This window comes from Ascaphus truei, chromosome 19 (genome assembly GCF_040206685.1).
Source record: "Ascaphus truei isolate aAscTru1 chromosome 19, aAscTru1.hap1, whole genome shotgun sequence".
Classification (NCBI taxonomy): Eukaryota; Metazoa; Chordata; class Amphibia; order Anura; family Ascaphidae; genus Ascaphus; species Ascaphus truei.
Window position 1 is genome coordinate 11,436,362 of NC_134501.1, and position 24,905 is coordinate 11,461,266.

Consider the following 24,905-nt stretch of genomic DNA (forward strand, 5'->3'; position numbering starts at 1 on the left):
GAGAGTGAGGAGCCAGAGAGACTAACCCTGAGGAGCTCAGAGAGTGAGGAGCCTGAGAGACTAATCCTGAGGAGCTCAGAGAGTGAGTAGCCTGAGAGACTGTTACCCTGGGGAGCTCAGAGAGTGAGGAGCCTGAGAGACTGTTACCGTGAGGAGCTCAGAGAGTGAGGAGCCTGAGAGACTGTAACCCTGAGGAGCTCAGAGAGTGAGGAGCCTGAGAGACTAACCCTGAGGAGCTCAGAGAGTGAGGAGCCTGAGAGACTGTAACCCTGAGGAGCTCAGAGAGTGAGGAGCCTGAGAGACTGTAACCCTGAGGAGCTCAGAGAGTGAGGAGCCTGAGAGACTAACCCTGAGGAGCTCAGAGAGTGAGTAGCCTGAGAGACTGTAACCCTGAGGAGCTCAGAGATTTGTGTTGGCGAGGGAGGAACAACTGAGACTATAGCACAGGGGTACTATAAATTATTAAGGAGTTACTGAAGCTCTAAAACAGGGGATTTGTAGTCATTCGGTGGCATATAGCTAGCAGGGTATCTACCTTTGCATGGAATCAAGTCAAGCAAGACACTGTTAAAAAAAATCTTTAATAAAAACAAACAAGTTCTTAAACATCTGGGTGAACTTAAATCGTACAGAGACTTGTGAAACTCGGACCTATCTCCATAGACTTTCCCGGGCACAGCCCTCTAATGAACTGTAACAGAGACTGCATGAGAACAGCCCCTTCCTACCCTTTTAATACTGAGATTCCACAGGAACAACTCCCCACCTAACACTCTTACAGACACCACAAGGGAACAGACCCTGGTCCTGATTCTCAGAGAGAGACTCTGGGCACTGAACTCCCTCCAACCAGCTCCTATGCAGCCCTTCCAGGCATGCCACCCATATCTGCCCTGTATCGCAGTAAGACACTTTGAGCATGGCACCTTGGGTACAACATCCCACTTCAACCACCATTATTGGGACATCCCAACAGTGAGGCCCCTTTAATACCTTTCTTACAAGTGAGCAGTGCGAGTACAGGCACAGCCCACATTCATCTCACTGGGTATAGTTTCCATTGACCAAGTGGGTCTGTGTCATCCTTATTTTTATCATCTCCTCCCGCCTCCATGATATCTCCAGTGCAAAATGCATGGCATAAATATTCAACATTCTCCTTGCCAGAGAAACATTCACCTGTATCCTCACAGTGCCGGGGCTACAGATTAATTAAAACTATCCAGGGCATCCGATTCCTGAAAACTGCCTCCCCCATATTCCCGTAATAAGCAAAGGGACGGCAGGCTGTCGCACTGATCACCAGAGGCAATGTACCCTGGCAACCGACCACAGGAATATACACCTCCAGTATACATAGGCCCAGATGCACAAAAGGGGGGCTAAGCTTTAGCAAGCCTTTACACTCGTTCAAATGAATGGGAGCAAAGGCGTGCTAGTGCTTAGCCCCCTTTTGTGAATCTGGGCCATAGTGAACACATTTCATGACTGCAGAGTACAACCTGCAATACACAGAGCATCCAGAGGGTGTCGCCCTGTTACACCCAAAGGGTATATACCCCTGCAATACCCATACCGACCACAGGGTGTCAGCATCATTCATAAACTGAATGGGGAACATGATCCCTGCAATATACAGGTGGACCACATGGTTTCAGGTGAACATCCACCAAACATGAAGCTCCCTTTCAAAAAAAAAAGTCATAAAATGCAGTATTCATTCTTTTTGTGCCCCCCAGTGCTGCAGCAAACAGTGGAATGGACGAGGGAGAGAGGGTTGGACAGAGAACATTCAATGTCTCATCTCCCCCATGTTAGCACCACGAAAAAATGGGCCGTGAATAACAAAAAAAAAATAATTAAAAGTTAGGTTGGAAAAACAAAACAAAATGGTGGGAGGGGGGAGGTAAGACGGAGGAGAAATCAAACCCACTCCTGCAGGGAGCGCTTGCAGTATGTTAAGGCTTTGGGGGGCCCTTTCCTGTGCATCTGAACGATGACATAGACCAATCCCAGAATGCACAAGAGCAGGAGCAGCGGTACTATCACCATGGCGATGCTGACGGCTCGGGTGTACTCGTCAATATGGACCACGACATCCACATCGCGCCCAGTGTCCGGGTCTTCCCGCCCCTCACTTCCCGCCCCTCCGTCCGTGTCCGTATCAACCAGTTCCACGTCGGGGTTAAACGGGGGGCGTTCCACGTCTGGCCACCGAGGGGCAGCATCTGGGTCCTTGAAGACCTCCTCCTGGCATCCCATGAAGTCTCTCAGTATGGACTTGGGGTATCCCGCCTCAGTCTTTAGACGCTGGTTATCAAACTTCCAGTACTTGGTACCCTTGTAGAAGTATGTGTAAGCTGAGCGGGGGAGACACAGAAACCAACCAATGAAATCACAGCTCTCACGTGACAACATTTAAAAAGGGAAGAATGTATGTGTTTGTAGGTGTGTGTGTGTATATACACACACAGTATCACGCTATGGGCCGCGCTTATATATATATATATATATATATACACATATATACATACAACCAAGTACAGGCATACCCCGCATTAACGTACGCAATGGGACCGGAGCATGTATGTAAAGCGAAAATGTACTTAACGTGAAGCACTACCTTTCCCCCACTTATCGATGCATGTATTGTACTGCAATCGTTATATACGTGCATAACTGATGTAAATAAGGCATGTGTAACAGGCTCTATAGTCTCCCCGCTTGCGCACAGCTTCGGTACAGGTAGGGAGCCGGTATTGCTGTTCAGGACGTGCCGACAGGCGCATGCGTGAGCTGCCGCTTGCCTATTGGGCGATATGTCCTTACTCGCGAGAGTACTTAAAGTGAGTGTCCTTAAACCGGGGTATGCCTGTATACATATACATACACACACACACACACACACACACACACACACACACCAACTTAAAAATATACAACATTCTTATATCTACTTATTCCAATTGTGTTTGGGGACCCTACAAAAATCAGTATTTCACAAGCCTAAATGATCATATTCAATGCATGTCATTGGCAACAAACGGGTTAAAATGGTAGTAAAACGTACTGTAGAATAAAACCGCATAACCTGATAGTTCATGTTGTGTTTATCTATTTCTGCTGTTTGATTTCCGCCCCCAAACGTTTATTATTTCACTGGCATCCGCTGTTACCATGGCAACCTCTATTGTGTGAATGGCGGTGGCCATTTTAATCTCCCAGGGAGGCAAATTTTCATCAAATGATACCTCCAGAACTCAACAGAATTTAAAAATGGCGGGATTACTAAAAACAGTGTACCAATAGCAGAAAAGGGTACGAGGGGGTACTCCTCACAGCCTGTGCAAAAGGAATGACCATCCATCACCAAACAGCCCAAAGAACTTAGTGTAGATCAAAATGGTTCCTCAGCAAAAAGTGCTGAGGAACCATTTTGTGCTTGTGTACCAATGTCATTGACATGTTTAGGGGGTCCGTCCATCCTAGGACCACAGTGAATGAAGTGGGGACCTTTGCCTGATTGATGCCTTTTACCAAAATCTGAAACTTTTCTGTTGTTGTTGTTATTGTATAGGATTTGGTTAAAAGGGCATCCATCATCCATATGTAACCCCTTAAACATGCCACACCATTCACTTTGCTTCTAGCAGGCATTGCCTCTTTAAAATGAGGCTGGATTGAAACAAGACGAATAATAACCACAGCTGAGAAGCTGCTGGGATCTTCCGAGGGATAAGATCCAGGAATGCATCTGACTTAGAACGATTAATGATTATCATCACGAAGGATACGCATTCATTAGCTCCATACAGGAAACAGGCAGGAGCACAGATTAAGGGAACACATTAGATGTGATTTTAACTAGCAATGCCTTTTAATGGCTTTGGATATAATGCCACGAGGGAGGATGTTGTAATGATGGAGATAAGGCCAGGTTTTACATGGAAATGCCCTCACAGGTGTGCAGAAAAGGCTGGTTCTTAATGGAGATTCATTTATCATACACCAGTGGGCAATGATACGTGTAATAATGAAGCGCTGATGGAACTGGCTCAGATTGGCCTGTTGTTGTGAATGGAAATCTCAAAATGTTCAGAATGGCTGAGAATATAAATCTAGAAAGCGTGCAGATTAACAAGGGAGGTGTATGTAAATGTATAATTATACAGCTATAGCCAGGACAATGCGAAGACCTTCCCAGGGCTATACACAAGGTTACCCATTGAGATTAAAGGCATGCGGTGTGACGCCTGCTGCAAAAGAAAAAAGGTGGCGGCATACGTGGCTCAGTCAGAATGACTGAGCCACCTGTGCTGAAGCAGCGATATCCTGAAAAACCAGACCTGTTGGTGGCCCTTGAGGACTGGAATATCCACAATATTTCAACCACAATACTTGTAGCACCTCGGGGTCGATTTATCAAAGCAATTTTTGGGGCAAAGAGGCACTTTCATGTTGCCCCTTTTTTTTGACAATGAAAGTACGTTACTCCAGGTTTGCCCCATGTGTATCTGAGACTATTAATAGGAGAATTGTGGGTCATGCAGTAATATTATGATGCAGAAAGTTCTCCCTCCTTTACTTTAAATCGGAATATCTGTAGTTTGAATGCGGTGTGATGTATTAGGCTGCGCTTATGGTGCTGTCGCCGTCGCTGTCACTATAAGCACGGCCGTACAGACTTTAATAGGAGACAATCAGAGCACAGAATAGACACTTGCATATATAGGGGCTCTTAGGTAAACAAGAAAAGCATGCCTTTCAGGTCCCCAGGCAGGAAAGGGTTAATACACGGATACATGACATTTACATGGAGTGCGCTTATTTGTTTTCTGCATTTTGTGGGACTCACAGAAGCCGTACTCACATGTGTCTGAGCTGAGGAAGGCTCCTTTTGGGGTGTCGGGGATTCCAGCCCAGACTGTGATGGGTTTGGGGTAACCATAATCCACAGAACGGGACTCCTCACTGAAACGCCAGTATCTAAGAGAGAGTGGGAGAGGGAGTGGTGAAAAGTGTGCGCTGGAGGAGGAGGTGCTGGAGAGGTACTATAGGGAGATAGAGAGAGGATAAGAGGGACTATAGGGGAAAAAAGAGGACAAGATGCAGTATGGGTGCAAGGCAGATTGTGGCAGAGAGAGACGGGGCGAGAGGGACTGTGGCGGAGAGAGACGGGGCGAGAGGGACTGTGGCGGAGAGAGACGGGGCGAGAGGGACTATGGCAGAAAGGGATGGGGCAAGAGGGACTGTGGCAGAAAGGGATGGGGCAAGAGGGACTATGGCTGAGAGAGGGTAAGAGGGACTATGGCGGAGAGAGGGTAAGAGGGGCTATGGTGGAGAGAGGGTAAGAGGGACTATGGGTGAGAGAGGGTAAGAGGGACTATGGGTGAGAGAGGATAAGAGGGACTATGGGTGAGAGCGGGTAAGAGGGACTATGGCGGAGAGAGGGAGGAAAGAAACACAAAGGTGAAAGGAAGACTGTAAAGAGTGGAAGGGGGGGAGTAACAAATAGTGGAGAGTATTGGAGTAGGGACAGTACAGAGAGGCCGAGTTTATCCCTTCGGCCCAATCACAGTGTTACTGTTACCCACTTTAGGGCAGGTGCTGTACTGTACATACATGAGTCTGGGGGCGATACATGTGTTACTGGTAAACATGTCGTTCTTGTATACACAAACTGCCAGCCTCAGCCACTTACACAGCGAGTGATGACAGGCAAATGACTGTAGCGGGTACCCATTGTGTACCTACGCCTAGCTGTATTCAGGAAATAATGGTACAATGTTCTAATAGCCGTACTGGTTCTGGGGGAAATCAGATTCATTGTAGTCTGTGATACATTTTAGCAACATTAGAGTTCTTCATAGATTAAATAATAGTACACAAAGCTTTCCAAACCTCAGAGGTTTCTTCTTCATCACAGTTAGAAGGAAATACATATATATTAGGGTGCTCAGACGTCCCGTTTTGGGGGGATTGTGTCCCGACGACTTTTTCACAATGTCCCGGTTTTTCGCGGCAATTGCGAATGTGCTGCCAGCAAGAGCCGATCGCGCGTGCTCCGGCTGCCAAGAGCTGATCCAACGCGTGGGTGATCCGCTCATCAGCCGCGCATGCGTGATCGGTGTGGCTCAATTGCCCATGCGCGGTCGGCTCTGGCCGCCAGCGCATGTGCGGAAATTGTCCCGTTTTTTTAACTGGGGAAAAAGGGTCGCCCTAATATACAAGGATTCTCTATTCCAGTGTTTTTCAAGAGGGGTTCCCCGGGCGTCCCTAAAAGGGGTTCCATGCAAATTTCAGGTCATTTGAAAATGTTACCAAATACTGAAGACGTTACAATGCATCTCCGGCCTCTGTATCTTCTTCAGTGGGACACCAGGTTACTGTGGGAACTCCGATGGCGCCACGGAGAGGTCCTCAACACGGCGTCTGACGCTAGCAGGCAACGCATACTTCCGTATAGTATGTGTTTGGGGGGAGGGGCTAAGCACAGCGCGGCACGCTGACGCAGCTGTAGGAGCCAAACCAATGAAAAGAGCCCTACGCGTTTCATCGCAATAGTAGCAACTTCCTCAGGGGAATATGAGGTTGAGCGAAGGTCTTCTGGACCCAGGGCTTCACTGGAGTGACGTGTCATCTCTTCCCCCGGCTGTGCTTCGGGACTCCCCCTAAGCAGCTGACCCCACGCCTGTGATCAGGTTTTTTTTTTTATACACTGCGATTTTACTACATACATGTCTGAGTGTGCAATCGTAAGGTTACTCCGACCCAGCATTAGTAATAAACTGTACTACGCTATGGGGCAAGCGCTTCTGTTCTTTTAGATCCATTTGGAATTTGGTTTATTCGCCAGAAGCAGCTCAAACCCCCAAAGACTTCATCTGGGCCATCTCCCATGTTTGTATTTCTGGCAATATTATTGTTACATCATTTTTTATCTATTGAATATCTTTTAGCGCTGGATTATTTTTATATATATATATAAATATATGAATAATCCAGCGCTAAAAGATCTTCAACAGATAAATAATATATAATAAATCAAAATGGGGTCTTCCTCCCAGCCCTTGCGTGACCTCGGACACACACGTTATCTCCCCTCCGGAGGGCTGTGTGAGATGGGGGAACCTTCCTGTCACTGCGCTGGTTTTATCTATTCACACACTTTTCCTGTTTTCCCTACTCGTTTATCTAAACATCCCCCGGCATCTGTGTGTCTGTCACTGCATGAGTCTGTTTGTGGCATGTCACAGTATGTGTGCGTGTTCCAGTACATGTGTGTGTGATTTATGTTTGCGTTTGCCATTGTATGTGTCTACGTGTGTCAGTAGGATTTATGTCTGCGTTTGTTAGTGTGTGACTTAGTATTTGTATGTATGTGTGTGTCATTGGAGAGTATTTTTGTGTTTGTCAGTGTAGATCTCTCAGTATTTGCGTGTCAGTGTGATTTATACCCGTGTATTTGTTGGTGTATGCGAGTTCCTCAGTGTGTATCTCTTTGCGACACTCCGTATCTATGCGTATGATTTTTTGTGTATCTCATTGAGGTACACACATACACAAAGACACACATACACATACAGTGATAGACAAACACACACAGACATGTCCTAGGGTTGGGTTCTCAGTGTATCTGTCGCTGGGAGGTATCTCACTGCGATCCTGCGTTAAGACTATTGCCTTGAATAACATTCATTAACACAAGTGAGTGAATCTATCCCCATGTGTCTGTCCCTTAGTATCTGTGTGTATGATACGCAATGTGTCTGCTGTGAGACGGATCAGAGACGGAGTAGTCAGTTAGTCCCCTAAGCTGTTGAAATGCTTATTTTGAGAGGTGGGTTTCTATGTAAGACTTGGGGAGACAGAGGGATTTTGGAAGAGAGATGCAACTGTAGGGGGAGGCAAGTGAAAATATTTTAACCAATGAGACAACAGTAGAGAGAAGCAGTGTAGAAAGGAGACAGCCCAGAGCAGAGCTAAGGAGTGTCATGGGAATTTAAAGGCTTGGCCTACGTGCTCCTTTCTTACCTGTCTCCACGGAAGAGGTATGTGTGCCCTGTAGGTTCCCACCATATGGCTGTGTCAATTCTGTCATAGGGAATGCCATGCCCGAAGCTGGTCAGCTGCTGAGGGTAACCGCTCTCCAGGTTAGCCTCTCGGAACACCCAATACTTCTCCCCTGCCAATCAACCAGCAATATATGATCAATCACCAATACATGGCTGATCACAAGCACATGATTAATCAGTTACAGGTGGAGGAAGACTGAGCCATGCCAGAGGGGGGTGGGTGAGATGGACCGTCAGGCACTTAAGTGGGTACCACAATCTGACGGTTACTCAACTAAGTGCCTGACGGCCCCTCTGGGGGACAGCTTCTAAAATATATCCTAGAAAAGCGACTGACTTTGCTCAGATACAAGAAAAAGTGTCACGTGCCCCGTGTGAGAATATCCCCCTCCCCGTTCACATCCCTAAACAGAATAATCTCAGAGCAGTTCCCAAACCCCCTCCTCAGCGCCCTGAACCAGAACCGGGTTTTGAGTCAGCCAACCAATATCGTATTCATTTGCAAATCAGGTGCAGAACTCATAAAACTTTAGTGTCCTCTAGATCAGGGGGGCGCAAAATGGGGGGTCGCGAGTTTTTTTTTGGGGGGGGGGCATGGTGGTTACAGAGGCCCCGCACTCTTCAGCGCCAGTCCTCTGTAAACTCACTTACCAGGCTTCGGTCCACGCATCTCCATGGCGACGGGCATCAAATGACCCCGTGGCAACATTTGATGCCCGTCGCCATGGCAACGCAGCGGGGGTCACATTACCCCGCGGCGTCATTTGACGCCGCATTAAAAGGTTAGGGGGGAGGGGCGGCCTCAACCCAGGGGAAGAGCAGGCAGGGGGCGCAGTGCTGGATGTTTGCGCACCCCTGCTCCAGATTGTAAGTTCTCACGAGCAGGGCCCTCGTGGCCTCTTTGTATCGGTTTGTGCTTGTCCTCACGTGTATAACGGTTTATGTTTTTGCAATATACAGAACTCTGCACCCCCCATTGTACCACGCTGCGGAGTACGTTAGCGCTTCACAAATAAATGATATTATTATTATTATCATTATCATCTTGTTCCCTGAGCATGTCCTGCACTTTTTTTTTGGGTGTGTGTGTGTTAAAATCATGATTTTCTTCATCTCTTGCTTTGGAGGTTAGACTGGTCTTTGGGGAGAGCTCCATTTTATCCTCCCGGACACATAATAACGCTTACTTTTCCTGCACAGAGCATCAAATTCAATTTTTTTTTTAAACAGCTTTGTTAAGGGCAAGAGCTGATGTCTTCAATTATGTTAAATAGATAAAGTGCAAAAAAATAAAAAATAAAAACGGCAATTTAAAGTGGATAACCAAGCAAAAAGTGACACTGTGTTTGCCCATTTGCATGTCATTACCCAGAATGCTTGGCTGCATACTGGGTGATTATGGGATAAGGAAGGTTTGGAGACCGGTCTGAGTTTACATGCCTCCAACTTTTTCTGACTTCTCATTAGTAGCTGGCGGCATTATGTCCTCTGCGTGACCTCTAACCCCTCACTCACAGCATGACCTCTGACCTTATGCAAAACCATTTACTAGCTTCTGACCTTTCACCCCTTTCCTAAACGTTGACCCCCGTCCCTCCCTGAAAATCCTTTTCCCTCTTTAACCTTCGGCACCCGAGCCGCAGGTTAGAGAATCCCATTCAGACAGATGTTGGGCTGATCCTGAATTGTCCAATCACTTGAAGGAGCAATGTGACTAATGATAATGACGATGATAACCGTTTGTAAATAATTTAACAGTCTTAATTGGCTTCCCTGAACTAAATCTAACCATGCTAAAAGCAAACTATATGGCTGCTTTCATTTCTGGGAAATGTATTACAAATTGCCCATCTTAGGGGCCTCTGAATCTGAAAGCGTTGGCCAATCAAGTGTTTTCATTCCCCTTATCCCACTCTGATAAGGACAGAGAGCCAATAAAGAGAAGAGAAGGGGATGGGGCTCTGCCTGTGCAAACTCTTGATGAACACACCAGGACATCAGACAAAAAGGGAAGCCGCCAAATGAAATCAAACCCAGCTCAGCATGTGGGCAAACTCACTTTAAAGAAGGATTTAAAAATATTAAAATTTCACTTTGGTCCTAGTAGGGACGGCCTCTTTTTAACATGGAAGACCGCTCATGGCAGCTTAAGCCAGTGTAAGGCCGTGTCCATGGATAGTGCTTGCTGGCGGAGGCGCGCTTCCGCTCGGCACTGAGCCCCTACAGCCGCAATGAGAGCGGCTTTAGTAGGGGCTCGCCTACACTTCCGGAAGCGCGCGGAAGCGTAGGTCTTAGGAAAATTTTTCATTTTCCCGCTTGCCGGAGCGCAGGGCCGGTCACGTGAGCGGTTCACCCAATGAGGGCGAACCAGCTCCGTGACGTCACTGGCCCGCCCGCTGACACGCCCACGGAGCAATAACCATGGCTGAGGCCTAAGGCTGCGTCCATAGACACTGCAGCCGGGTGGAGGCGCGCGGAGGCTGAGGGAAAGCGGGTGCTTTCCCTGGCCTTAGTACGTGCCCCTTCCGGGGGCGTCTATGGGCGGGCCAGTGACGTCACGGAGCTGGTTCGCCCTCATTGGGCAAACTGCTCATGTGACCGCCCTATCGCACGAGAAATCAGTTTTGACCGATTTCACGCACATCGCGTGCACGCGCCCCCTCGCTGTATAGACGCGATCACTGCCTTTAGGCAGTCTGACCGCTCAGCGTGCGGACGCGTCCACGCGGTCTGCCCCTGTATGGACGCAGCCTTTGGCTTCACGTCTACCATTCCCATGTAAAAATATCACATTAAATCTTTTCATCGTGATAGAAAGTCGTGTTGGAAAAATTGAAATCTGGTGCCTGGGACGCGTGTAACATTTGTGCCAATCTGATGGACGTATCTTTATTTGTACAGCGCCATCCATGTACACGGTGCTGTACAGCAGTAACGCGCGTGACTTAGGAATAACCGCTTCATAAATAAAACACACTAAGAAAAGGGCGTTCCTGCCAGTTACCGGCAGACGCCCCCCAGCCTTTCAGTTGTAATTTGGTAACATTATCACGTTATCTTTATTTGCAAAGCACGTTGGAGAAGTGTTATATACAGCTTCCTATTTGTGATTTGCAGCCGAACAATGTACAATATTTTTGTTGTCTCCTTGAATAAAAAAAAAAATTCACAGCCGAAGATTTGAGGTGCAGTTAAATGGGGAAAGGGAGGTAAAAGTACTACTAGTATTAATTGCAGTATTGGGAGTACTTGTAACACTACTAGACAACCTGTTGTAGACCAATGTGTCACTAGGAACGGAGGTCACAGCGATCCCTCACCTTTAAAGAAGACAAATTTCCCATCGTGCCTCTCGTAGGCCGCGGTTATGTTGGGCGGGAGCCCGCGCCAGAAGTGACCGATCGGCATGGGGTAGTTATCCAGGACGCGGTTATGTCGCACCCTCCAGAACCAGGCACCCTATCAAGGAGAACAGGTAGAGTTATGGACAAAAAAAATCCTTCATTGCTAGAGAGAGATGCAGAATCCCAGAAGCGTGGACAGGCAGAGCAGGGCTTTCCTGGGGCCTAGGAATAGAGTGTAAACCAGGGCCCTGGCTTGTTAAACAGGGGAGTGGTGAGAGGGAGGGGGTCCGCTTCCTCCCCTAACCCGTCAATGGCCCAGCTATTCCTCCCTCATCTCTCGTAAATTGCCCTCCCCCCCATCTCTCACACTTTCCCCCCTCACCTCTCCCTCCTCCTTCTCTCTGCCACCTTCCCCACTTCCCTCTCGCTGCCCGCTTATCTCCCTCTCTCACCCTGTTGTCACTCTCCCTCTTCTGCCACCTCCAACAGGTGCAGGCCCTGTACCACCCAGCAGCTGAAAACAGTAGGAAGGCCCAACTCCTGAGTTTGGACCACCAGGATGGGCCCCCCTCCGCCAGGACAGATGTCTCTGTGTTGCACCCCCCCGCCCCCCCATTGGCAGCCTTAAGGCAGAGCATCACTTAACCCCATCCCTGTCACAAAAATCTGCAGAGCATCACTCAACCCCACATCCTTTCCAGAGACCTGCAGAGCATCATTTAACCCCATTCCTCCCAGAGAAACCTGCAGAGCATCACTCAATCCCATCCCTCCCAGAGACCTGCAGAGCATCACTTAACCCCTTTCCTGCTAGAGACCTGCGGAGAATGTGCCAATTTCTCACCTTGAACACAAACATCTCTCCCCGCAGGACACTGACAGCATCAAAGTTGCCCTCACAGATGTTGGGTCCGTACTGGTCAGGATTACGGGGTGGTGGGGGGTTACGTGGAGGTGGGGGGTTACGTGGAGGTGGGGGGTTACCAGGCTGCTCTGGTTTGCTCCTGGGAGGTGGTTTTGGAGGCCTCTTCTCAGGGGTGTCAGGTTCAGCTGGGGTTGGGACAGGAAAGGGGGTGCTGGGGGCCCGATCCTCAGGAGAACCTGGGGGAGAGACAGACATACGGTCAGGAGCGTGACTCTCTGTATTGATCCCATTCCTTAAGCAGCAGAGGATGCTGGGAGCTGTAGTTGATCGTCTGATATAACCTTATATGTATGTACTTTATATAATTATAACCTTATACAATGCAGTGTTTCCCAACACGCTCTTTTCATGGAGTAGTTGGTCCTGGAGAAATGTATATTCGTTGTAGGTTGTGATATATTTTAGGGGACCAACGTTAGCGGCTTTCATATATAAAATGATAGTGTACAGATCTCTCCAAACCTAATAGACTTCTTCTTTCTTCAAGTACAACTGAAGAAGAAACCTATGAGGGTGGAAGGCTCTCTACTCATGGAAACAGAATTTGACCTCTTATAAGAACCAATTGGCCCAGCTAGTCCGACCATTCTCCTACCTGTTGCAAACCCTCAGACCTATTAGATGCTTGGGTTTCATTAATATAGTATTTAGGATACGTCTATACTCAAGCAGTTTTGAACTCCCTTACTGTACTAGCCTCTAGCACTTCTGTTGGGAGGCTTTCCAATGAATCCACCACCCTTTCCATTAAGTAGCACCTCCTCACATTACCCCTGAAACTCCCGCGCTCCACCACGAGACCTCTACAACCTCATTTATGGAGAACTCTGATTGTTGGTCCCTTACGTTTTCACAACCTATAATGGAAAACCAGCCGTTAACACATTAAGATTTAAGATAAGTGTATACAGTAATTATTTGATTATCCTTCCAAATCTGTAGTGGTTTGGACATAGTTGACAGTGGGCATGGAATGAGCATGGCTGGTAATGCGAGGGGGTATGCAGGTCCTCACCATACAGCTGCTGTATCCCACGTCTGTCATCCTCAGGAAGCTGGAAGCCCTCAGTGTCCATCCACTGGTAGAATGGAGCCATGATGGCTGAAGGATTGTTGGAATGCTCCAGCCCCAGAGAGTGTCCCAACTCATGTACGGCCACCAAGAACAGGTGATTCCCTGTGTGACAGGGAAGCAGGTTACTCCCTAATGCTACTGTGCAACAGCAATGACATCCATACGCCCTACTTGATTATTAACCCCTACGCTGCTTCCCCTTCCTCATCCTTATCACACACGTCATTGTGGATATCTCCAGCTGTTGCCAACGAATGTTAAGACGGAGCAGTGATGTGTGGGATACGCCGACAACGAGTCTTCAACAAAGTAAAAACATTCTTTCTATTGATAACCTTGACAAAGTGATTACGCTCGAAATGCGTAGGTGCGGTTTCACCTGTTATCCATTACGAGCTTCACAATAAATCTATTTGTATAGCGTTGCCCTGGATATTCAACTTATTCCATCATTTTGTCACCCTTGGATCCTGGCTTTGCTCTGGTTCTACCGCACATCTCTTTGATCTACTATTCAACGGATTGCACGCCCTGGAGTTGCTGGATTGTCCTGGCAGTAAGCTTACAGGTAATGGGCCTCGGCCCTGTATCGGATTACCTCCCTTTAGCATTTATTAATACATTCTATGCCATATCGAGGAAAGTATTGTGTACCATTTATTGTGGTTGTCAGGTGGACATCACTAGGCACCCATCTTTCTTGGGAATAAATATATATACGGACAAATATACAGCACACAGATACCCAGCAAGCTCTGAAAACCCCCAACACATACATACATACATACATACATACATACATACATACATACATACATACATATATAGTCAAAAGGAGTGCTTCTGGGCGTGGCTAAATGTATACAAGAAAAAACAAAGAAGCCCAAAGCCGCATCTAATATGACAAAAATACACAGTGAAATACCTATATATTCTCTTGAAAAAGGGTCATTTAGTTTAACCCTTTGGCCAAAGCGTTTTAAGCCTACAAGCCACATCAAGGCATGACCCGAGTTAAAATTTTTATTTACCTCTATAATTAGAGGAAGAATGATCAACATTGGATCTGTCACAACCCAGCAAAATGAAACGGACCTAACAATATGTGTATATATATATATTTTAACTCGGGTAGTGTTAGGACCTGCTAACGGTCATGTCTTGATGTGGCAGAAGGCTTAAAACGCTTTGGCCAAAGGGTTAAACTAAATGACCCCTTTTCAAGAGAATATATAGGTATTTCACTGTGTATTTTTCTCATATTGGATGTAGCTTTGGGCTTCTTTGTTTTTTTGTTGTATACAAATATACAGCACCCTGGAAACTTATGGACTTATAAAAATTTTTTTTGGATAGAGTATACATGTGATTTTGAGCACCATTTCTCACCCAACTATACCATAGTTGGGTGATATGATGAGGTCTGTTGAAATAATTGGTTATGGCAGCTGTCACTGATTTCGAGCCCATCTGTGATTCTGTTTGCCGTCTCAGACTTGGGTGAAGTCTGACCGATGTCACTAATGTTGGTATTGTTGTCATCCCCGGTAGGGTGATGGATGGGCAAAGCCCATTCCAGCGTCGGACCGGAAAACTGAAGCCTGCACCGAGTGCGATTACAGTGCCACGAAGTACATAAAATACAAGATTATAAATCACCCAGCAATGTACTGTAATGACCTTCCCTGGACAAAGATAATCATCTGTAAAGCAACAAGGTCACAAGGTCGTGTTTCGAGCGCTCCCTGCCCCTAATAAAGTCAAAAGGAATAAGGCGAGTGGGAATTTGCCCACACACCGTGATATCGCACACAAGGGAGCAACCGGATGGAATCAAATCCTCTCCCAAATCTCTGCTTTCCTTGATTACAAAATATCAAATTATTATTTACAAAAAAACAAAGTGGTTTTTGTAAAAATAAATAAAAAATCTTTAAAAAAAAAAAAAGTAGCAATCACCTTAAGTCGGTCTCTGCGAGGGGAGTCAGACAGGGTGAATATTTTCTAAGCGCACATGTAATAGTGTCCGCTGCCATTTATAACTGCTGACCCCCTAATTCCAGCTCCTGACCCAGGGTCTTTAAGTCGTTAACAAATTCCCTATTGAACACTGGTACACATACACAATGTCCCCACTCTCCTCCTATCCACATTCCATCTCTCCTTCCCTCCCCTGTGCCTAAACACTGCAACACTATTTACAAACATCTTCTACACCCCTCAATAAAAAGCACCCCCACAAATCATCGTCACCTCCTCTCTCGCTCTCCTCCTGCCGATGGGGATATCTCTCCGAATCCTGGACCCAGATTTGTTCACACCTGCTCTCACCCCACGCCTGACTCCTCCCTCCCTGCTAATGGTGCCAACCCATCTAATTTAATACCGACCAACCTTTAAACTCACCTCGTAAAAGAAGCATCCCAATAGCCTGCGCTCATGGCTACTGCCCCCCACCGTCACTCCTACCAATCATTGTGGCCAAGCACTGCCATCTACTGCACGTGTTCCCTCACCTGCTGCCTCTGTACATCTCCCATCAACCACTAAGATTGTAAGCTCTCCGGGAGAGGGATTTCCTTTCCTATTGTCTGACTTTGCTGCGCTTATTGTATTATAATTCCCTGTACTATATGGTCTTTGTAAAGCACAGAGTACACTGTCTGTGCTGTATATATATATATATATATATATATATATATATATATATATATATATATATACATACATACATACATACATACATACATACATACATACATACATACATACATACATACATACATACATACATACATACTGCAGCTGAATGCACAGCGCTGATGCTCTGCGAGCCTGGGCTTTGTTGCTTATATTGGTGCTATGCCCATGGCTGCCATTAGTTAATAACGGCCTCTGTGGATACATCCTGCTGATCCCTGCAGTGCGTTGACGTCTCACCTGAGACTTCCATGTTTTCTACAGTCCAGGGCTCTTCTGAGTCAAAATGCGCATCGCCCCCCATCCCCGGCCCGGGGAAATACGCGTGGGCCAGGAAGCCACCGGGGCCGTCGAAGGGAGAGCTGTCGCCATGGAAAGCGGAGGCAAAGAGGATGAGGATGTCGGCATTGGAGTGGCGCTGACGGATGGCCTCGTAGGGCACTTCCTGGAAGGTCAGAGGGGTTGCGCTTGACCACACCGCGAAGGCCTGACGGATGGCGGTCACGGAATTGTCCAGGCCCAGCTTGTCCGTGTAGTTCTGGATACTGTGGGGCGAAGAAATGAAGGAATATATGGCTACAGTTTATGAGATCCACACACCCTTTGGTTGTCCCGCTCGGTAACCCCCATGCTGAATTTTTACAATGTTAGAAGTCCCAAGTGCCAAAGAGCTTCCAGGATAGCAGACAAGTCATTGCGTGTGTAGCAATCACATGGCACGGACGTGTCCCCTGACGCACATGGAAAAGGAAGGCCCTCCTCTTCCGGGAACGGACATTTCCTGGGCGCCTAAAATATTGTCCCTAGCGTCTGTGTTTTGCGGCACTGAGAGGTCTGTCAGGCACTGCCACAACCAGTCACAGTGCGCCCGACCCGGTGTTAATAGCGCAACACGAAAGCAGGATTGGGCGGCAGCGGTGACTAACACGTCCATCACAGCTGCGTCGCTTAATGTGGAGTACAGGGGGGAGGGAGAGAGGTGAGGAGGGATGCTGGTGGAGGGAGAGAGGTGGGGAGGGATGCTGGTGGAGGGAGAGGTGGGGAGGGATGCTGGTGGAGGGAGAGGTGGGGAGGGATGCTGGTGGAGGGAGAGGTGGGGAGGGATGCTGGTGGAGGGAGAGAGGTGGGGAGGGATGCTGGTGGAGGGAGAGAGGTGGGGAGCTCCAACACTGTGCCCACCACTGCTCTCCATGAGGTTAGTGTCTGGGGAGAAGTGCCAGTGGGGAGAGTGTGTGAGAGAGAGAGTGTGAGAGAGTGTGTGTGAGAGAGAGAGAGAGTGTGAAAGAGAGAGAGAGAGTCAGTGAGAGAGAGAGAGTCAGTGAGAGAGAGAGAGTCAGTGAGAGAGAGAGTCAGTGAGAGAGAGAGTCAGTGAGAGAGAGAGTCAGTGAGAGAGAGAGTCAGTGAGAGAGAGGGTCAGTGGGAGAGAGAGTCAGCGGGAGAGAGAGTCAGTGGGAGAGAGAGTCAGTGAGAGAGAGAGTCAGTGGGAGAGAGAGTCAGTGGGAGAGAGAGTCAGTGGGAGAGAGAGTCAGTGGGAGAGAGAGTCAGTGGGAGAGAGAGAGTCAGTGAGAGAGAGAGAGTCAGTGAGAGAGAGAGTCAGTGAGAGAGAGAGTCAGTGAAAGAGAGAGTCAGTGAGAGAGAGAGTCCGTGGGAGAGAGTCAGTGGGAGAGAGAGTCAGTGGGAGAGAGAGTCAGTGGGAGAGAGAGTCAGTGGGAGAGAGAGTCAGTGGGAGAGAGAGAGTCAGTGGGAGAGAGAGAGTCAGTGGGAGAGAGAGAGTCAGTGAGAGAGAGAGAGTCAGTGGGAGAGAGAGAGAGAGTCAGAGAGAGAGAGAGTCAGTGGGAGAGAGAGTCAGTGGGAGAGAGAGTCAGTGGGAGAGAGAGTCAGTGGGAGAGAGAGTCAGTGGGAGAGAGAGTCAGTGGGAGAGAGAGTCAGTGGGAGAGAGAGTCAGTGGGAGAGAGAGTCAGTGGGAGAGAGAGTCAGTGGGAGAGAGAGTCAGTGGGAGAGAGAGTCAGTGGGAGAGAGAGTCAGTGGGAGAGAGAGAGTCAGTGAGAGAGAGAGAGTCAGTGAGAGAGAGAGAGTCAGTGAGAGAGAGAGTCAGTGAGAGAGAGAGTCAGTGAAAGAGAGAGTCAGTGAGAGAGAGAGTCAGTGAGAGAGAGAGAGTCAGTGAGAGAGAGAGTCAGTGAGAGAGAGAGTCAGTGAGAGAGAGAGAATCAGTGAGAGAGAGAGAGTCAGTGAGAGAGAGAGAGTCAGTGGGAGAGAGTGTGTGTCAGTATGAGAGAGTGTCAGTATGAGAGAGTGTCAGTATGAGAGAGTGTCAGTATGAGAGAGTGTCAGTATGAGAGAGTGTCAGTGTGAGAGAGTGTGTCACTGTGAGAGAGTGTGTGTCAGTATGAGAGAGTGTGTGTCAGTATGAGAGAGAATATCAGTATGAGAGAGAGAGTGTCAGTATGAGAGAGAATATCAGTATGAGAGAGAGTGTCAGTATGAGAGAGTGTCAGTGTGAGAGAGTGTGTGTTTGTTCGTGTCACAGATACATACACACACTGACACACAGAGTCGCTAACAAGGGGAGGAAGGGGGATAATTTAGGAGCCAAACTTGGGGGGCTGGGGTTGTGGCCGAACAGGAACAGCCATGTGCTGTACGACCCTGCCATCTTTAATTAGAGGAAATTTAACTTTTGATCCAGGGAGTAATCCGATTGCCAATTCTTGGAGTCGGGAAGGAATTTATTTTTCTCCTTATGAGATATCATTGGGTGATATGACTCTCGGGGTTTTTGTTTGCCTTCCTCTGGATCAATAAGTATGGATATAGGATAAAGTATCTGTTGTCTAAATTTAGCATAGGTTGAACTTGATGGACGTACGTCTTTTTTCAACCTCATCTACTATGTAACTGTGTAACTGTGTAACTAGCAACAAAGCTTTAAAAGAAAGCCAGTGGAAATGGGATATTTACCACCATGGAGACTGATGATAAATACCGTAGATACATTTGAATGTTGGACATCTTCATAGAAAATAACACTATATACAGGGATATGCCAAACAAGTTTAAATTTGGATTCCCCCCCCCCAAGAAAATCTCATGCCCCCCCCCCCCGTTTGCGCACCCCTGAGATACAGTATAGTAGCGACATTCTACAGGTGCCAAGCTCACTGTCCTTGCGGTCCACTGATCTTAGGAGGTTCAGTATCTCAGCGCACCTGAATGTAAGATGTCGCTGGTTCCACTTCCTTCCTGTGTGCGCGTAACGTTTCCTCCGCATATTTGATTTGACCCGAGCCCCAAACTGATCGGGGACCCCACAACGAGGCCTCTGCATCCACCTGTGAAGAGAGAGAGCGGTGTCAGAGTGCTGGGTGTGCGAGACGCGGCGTTTGAGCATTGTCCGAGAGGTTTAGCGGTATGAGAACGGTTGGCCGAGGGAGCGCGGTGTAACGGGGGTAAATGGCTTCAAACTCACAACGAGGCATCAAGAGAGCTGTTAATTAATTGGAAGTAGTGACAGAACTGGGCGCAAGATGTCAGGACACTAATTGCAGGTGAAAGCTCAACTGGTCAGGGAGCATATCAGCAGAAATGTCAACCTCCAAGGAGCCCATTTAGCGAGATCTGGGTGTTCTGGACCCCAAAAATGACATTTTAATAGTAAAGTTCTCATTTTTACTATTCAAACTTCACTGAATTTAATGAGACGCTGATGCTAAAAATCAGCGAGACTGACGGCAATTCAGTGAGAGTTGACAGGTCTGCGTCAGTTTGCGGGCCGGTGGTTGGAGGGGGCAGCATGCAAGGGATCAGGCTGTTGTAGCCGACAGAACATGAATCATCAACACACAAGTCTGGGTGACAAGGTGTGACGTAGCAAGGTAACATGGGGGGGAGGTAGACTTGACCAGGTCATCTGCACGGGTCGATTCCCTTTTGGCTTATTTATTTAACTCAAAAGGTGTTTTGGGAATTTGTTGACATTTCATTCTCCTTAGAAACAAGAGCCATTCAAAATCAGACCCCGATCAACCAGTTCAGAAGACCTGGGACAAGCTGTGCGTCCCTAGGCGAGTGGGCGGGAGGGGACACTTTACTCTCTGGTCCGTCGGTCCATTTCTCCAGTCACCGTGATCCCATAGAATCGCTGCATCTCAGAGATGGCGGAGGACAGAATCTGTGCCGACCTCAGGGTGGACATCTGGCGATTGGCCTGAGGAAGGTACCCGTAAAGCCGCAGCCAGGCCTGCAACAAGGAGAAAAGTCACTGACCACTCGCCCTACGACCACTCGCCCTGCTCCCTATTCTGCTAGTCGGGGCACAGTAACAGAGCAGCCCCACAGAATAAATAAATACTTAGCGGTAAATTCCATATACTCCGAAGAGGCATTCAATGACTTCAATGGAGATTTCCAGGTGGAAACTGCCCTACAGATGGAATTTATCTCTTAACGACTTACCAGTGCAATTAACTTTCTAATGTAATCATCCTTAAATCGCTTTGCTGCCAGCGACTCTGGCAAGGGTTCAGCAGACATCAAGGCGTACATTCAAAATAGACGGTCATTTTAAACATCTGTCATTATATAATGTTATTTTCCACACCATATCCAATATTTTTCACGGACCCTGAAAATATTCAATTGTGATCACAAATGCTGGTGGTAATATGTATTGATACAGTGTAGACAATACATCGGTGCAATTCTGGAGCTAAACTGAAACAAAGAAACATTTTCATTCCTTAGACCAGGGGTGCGCGAGATTGTTTTTGGGGGGCGCGGGCGGCTGCAGAGGCTCCGCGCTCTTCCCCAAGGCATTTAAAATTAAATGCCGGGGGACCGCGCGAGGCCTCTGCAACTCTACATACCGTGATTCAGTCGGCTTCAGCGACGTGTCGCCGAGGCAACACGGCGTCAAATAACACCGCGGGGTCAAGTGCCGTGACGTCCCATGGCAATGCAGCATCATTTCATGCTTCAGACCAGGTAAGGGGGGAGCGAGCGGGGAGGGGGGGGGGAGAGCCAGCAGGGGGGGCGCAACGCAAAAAGTTTGCACATTCCTGCCTTGCACGGCCAACTCCACGGAGCAGTGCTTTATTATTAAGTGATAATAATAAAAATAATAATCTTGTGCCATTTAGCAACATTGTAACGAGGCACTTATTCTAGATTCCCCCGGAATACCTGTAGCTTGTGATATAGGAAATGTTTACAGCAGTGTTTTTCAACAGGGGTTCCTAAGAACACTTTGGTCCCCCAGGCATTATGTAACAGGTTTCCTGCAATTTTCAGATAATTTGAAAATTGTACCAAACACAGAAGAATTTACAACACATCTGATCTCAGACGCGCTATTAGAGAGGGTTGGGGTTCCTTACAATGCATCTGATCTCAGACGCGCTATTAGAGAGGGTTGGGGTTCCTTACAATGCATCTGATCTCAGACGCGCTATTAGAGAGGGTTGGGGTTCCTTACAATGCATCTGATCTCAGACGCGCTATTAGAGAGGGTTGGGGTTCCTTACAATGCATCTGATCTCAGACGCGCAATTAGAGAGGGTTGGGTTTATCAGAATTTTACAATATAATTATAGGGTTCCTTAACTAAAAAAAAAAGTTTGAAAACCACTGATCTACAGGATGAGTTTGCGGAAAGTTCGACGATTGCTACAATAAATAGAATATATAGGAGTTACATAAATATAATTATAATAGTTCATCTACATCTCCCTTATTATTATACTTCCTTGTTCATAGGCAAAAAAAAAAAAATGTAATAAACTTGATCAACATGGTTGATAGTCGACACAATCATTACATTGTGCGGGAAATCAAAAGAAACATTTCTATACGTGGGTACACAGACCACAATATATTGATGTGTTTTACGGAGAGTCCACCTGTTACTTAACCATTGTGCTGCGGGGCTGGATCAGCGAGTGGGTGATAGAGGGAGATGAATTGTTGGGGAAGCAAAGCGGTGTGAAATTGATAACAGGTTTCAACATTAGTGACTGTTGCAACTTAGGGCCAAAGTACAACTCCGGCACTGTGTTTGTGGATGGGGGAGGTAAGTGTAGGAATGCAGGGGGTGTCGTTTAGCCCAGAGGATGGAGGAGAGGGGACGGAACTGAGTCACTTCAAATCGGGTGCTGGGGCCTGAAATAGAAACGGTTTGTTAACCCGCGTCTCTGATAACAACTTATTAACAATCCAAGGACACAGCGAAAAGGTAAACAGCGCGTGATCTCGCCCTGCCCACCGATATTACAGTGGGGATAAAGTGAAAGCGCTCAGCCTTATAGAACCTTCTCTGCTGGATTCTGTGCCAAATGGGCAAATAAACGGAGCTGAAGGCTTCTCCAGACTCACAGCATATTGATCAGGGACCACAGTGTCTCTATGTTTGGAAGTGTTTCGATTGACTGGCTCCAGTTAGTGCAGGCCCGGTGCAGACCGCGTTCGTTTTTTGAATTCTTATTCCTTAAACCGGTCAATGTAGTTGCCCCTCTAGGGAAAAAGTACTAACCAATGCAGCGGACATAGGGCACGCGGCACGAACAAATGCATGTAAGTGCACCAGTCCGGCCATGCTCCCCGCTATGCGAAGCGGGCGGCAGGATTTTGAGCAGACATTTTTTTTTTTGATTCTTCGTGCGGCGGCCGCTTCATGGACGCGTTTCCACCATCGAGGGCGGACCAGCCTGGTGATGTCACGGCCACGCCTCCCCGTCGCGTGAGTGAACCGGGTCCACAAATGGCTCAGGCGACAGGCGCGCACGCCTACTTACGCTCTGTCGAGCGCGCACTAGGGCCACAGCCTATGCGATATAAAGCAAGGGCGTAAATCCCCTTCTCCATGGTGGTCACTCCAGAAAATCTGTTACTGGCCATCATCTAGTGTCCATCATGGTTAATTAAAGCAGCACTATGTGAACTCAAAGATCATCATCATCATCATCATCATCATCCCAATGGACAAAACTATTACGCCATTGTGTTCCACCCGGAGGATATGTTCAATGATCCAGTATGAATAACCATTTTGGCTGGACCATTTCAAATATAAAAAGTGGACAGAAAGTCTACATATTTCACAAAGAAGCAAGCTGCGGCCCAGCAATCAGACGGACGTGTGCTGTGTGATCCACTAAGTTGGGAATTAGTGGAGACACTTATTGATTACAGTACGAGTTTTGACGATGTTACAGGCTGGACAGCAGAAAGTAATATGTAAGAGGCCAGGTCTCCTCAGTCATGTTTTGCTAATTTTTTTAACTCTGTATGTGAATGAGCACACAATGATCCTTTCGTTTAGGTGCAAACCATCACATCCACCAACATGTCAACTGTCCCTAATTTTTAGCATCAGTCTCAAAGACTTCAATGCCATTCTTGGTACAGAACCCATGACCCTCACTGATTTTTGAGGTAGATATCCTACCCTGTGCATCATGGAATTTATAGCGCCCTCATGCATTCGCATTAGTGGCACTAGTGTGGTGTCAACTCTGAGATACAGTGACCACAAGGCCCCGTCTTAGTTATGGCCAGTGATTTGTCTCTCATACCAACAGGTCTTCCATAGGAAATTCTGCATTGAGGTATTCAGAGAACTGATAAACCTGTCCCCAGTAACATGGGTCTGTTTGGAATAGGTGAAGTTTGGGCATAATCAAAGTGAGTCAGCCCAGAGCCCGACCATGCTCATGCAGCCCCTATTTCCACTGCCACTACGGATATGATTCCAATTAAATGCAATAGGTGTATAGCACAAAACCAATTGCCCATAATAATAATAATAATAGCACAGGCTTTAATGGTAACTGAACTCCTAGAGTGAGAAAATGCTTTTAAATATTATGGGTAAATGAAGAGACCATTCTAACCAAGTAACCGGAACCCAAAGCAAAGCAGGTGCATGTGGGGTGAGCAGGAAAGGGTTAATAAGAGGGTTTGGGGGGTTGAGTTAGGATGGGGATATGGGAAAGGGGTATGTCATGCGGATAGCCCAGGTCCTATTGCCCCTCCCTGTCAGCCTGCTCTTGTCCCTGGGGAGGGGTATATGCATGCTCCGATCAGGAGGCTGCATTGGAAAGTCATGCATGTAAATTCATATATATATAAATGCATAGCCACAATGTATAACATGTACCTCTGCTTGCGAATCCCCATCACTAGTTGCCTTGTATCCCTGACAGCAGATGAGAATCAGGATCCATCCCAGCAGCAGCTTCTCAGTCCCTCCCTGATCAGCCCGGCGAGGTCTCCCCCAGCACAAACGACCACCATCTGCCATCTTTTGGGGGCTCAGTTTCTCCCCCCTTTTGTTTTTCCCCTTCGCCCCGTCTTGAGATTGCCGATTGTGTGACGCTCCCTAGCAGATCTCCCTGGCTGCGTTCCAAAGCCTCGCCTCCTAAGCACACCTCCGCTAAAGGACAGCACCCGGCCAGGCACCGTCTGCAAATTTCCAACCCTTTCAATCCCCTTGTAAAAGGCGCAACCAAGGCTTCTCATCCATCAAAGACACTGGCAAATCCAGGCCCAATAATAGTGAGAGCTGGCAAACACAGGCCATGTAAGAGTTATTATAATCCCAGAGGAGAAGCCTCTCCCTTATCTTAGATCCTCAGAGAAGAGAAGGCTGTGTCTGCCCATGCTTTTTCATGCAGGAACACTGCAGCAGCTCAGCTCACTCCCCCCACAGTACCTGATTCCCTCCTCCCTTCCATCATCCACTATGTCTCCTCCTTCCCCTCCACTCCCTGCACTGGAATAGAAAGTGATTGAGA

At 47.6% G+C, this 24,905-nt stretch overlaps 1 protein-coding gene across 1 annotated transcript; it reads right to left on the reverse strand.

Annotated features, from left to right (window-relative positions):
* Positions 1 to 562: 562 nt before the first annotated feature.
* On the reverse strand, positions 563 to 24,823 carry MMP15 (matrix metallopeptidase 15). The gene is made up of 10 exons (XM_075576567.1): positions 24,269 to 24,823; positions 20,208 to 20,356; positions 19,326 to 19,448; positions 16,360 to 16,664; positions 13,360 to 13,521; positions 12,264 to 12,520; positions 11,396 to 11,534; positions 8,035 to 8,185; positions 4,871 to 4,986; positions 563 to 2,360 (listed from the first exon to the last, which is right to left on the reverse strand). Exons 1-10 carry the CDS (start codon positions 24,410 to 24,412, stop codon positions 1,924 to 1,926), a joined length of 1,983 nt encoding a protein of 660 aa, XP_075432682.1. The 5' UTR covers positions 24,413 to 24,823; the 3' UTR covers positions 563 to 1,923.
* Positions 24,824 to 24,905: the final 82 nt, after the last annotated feature.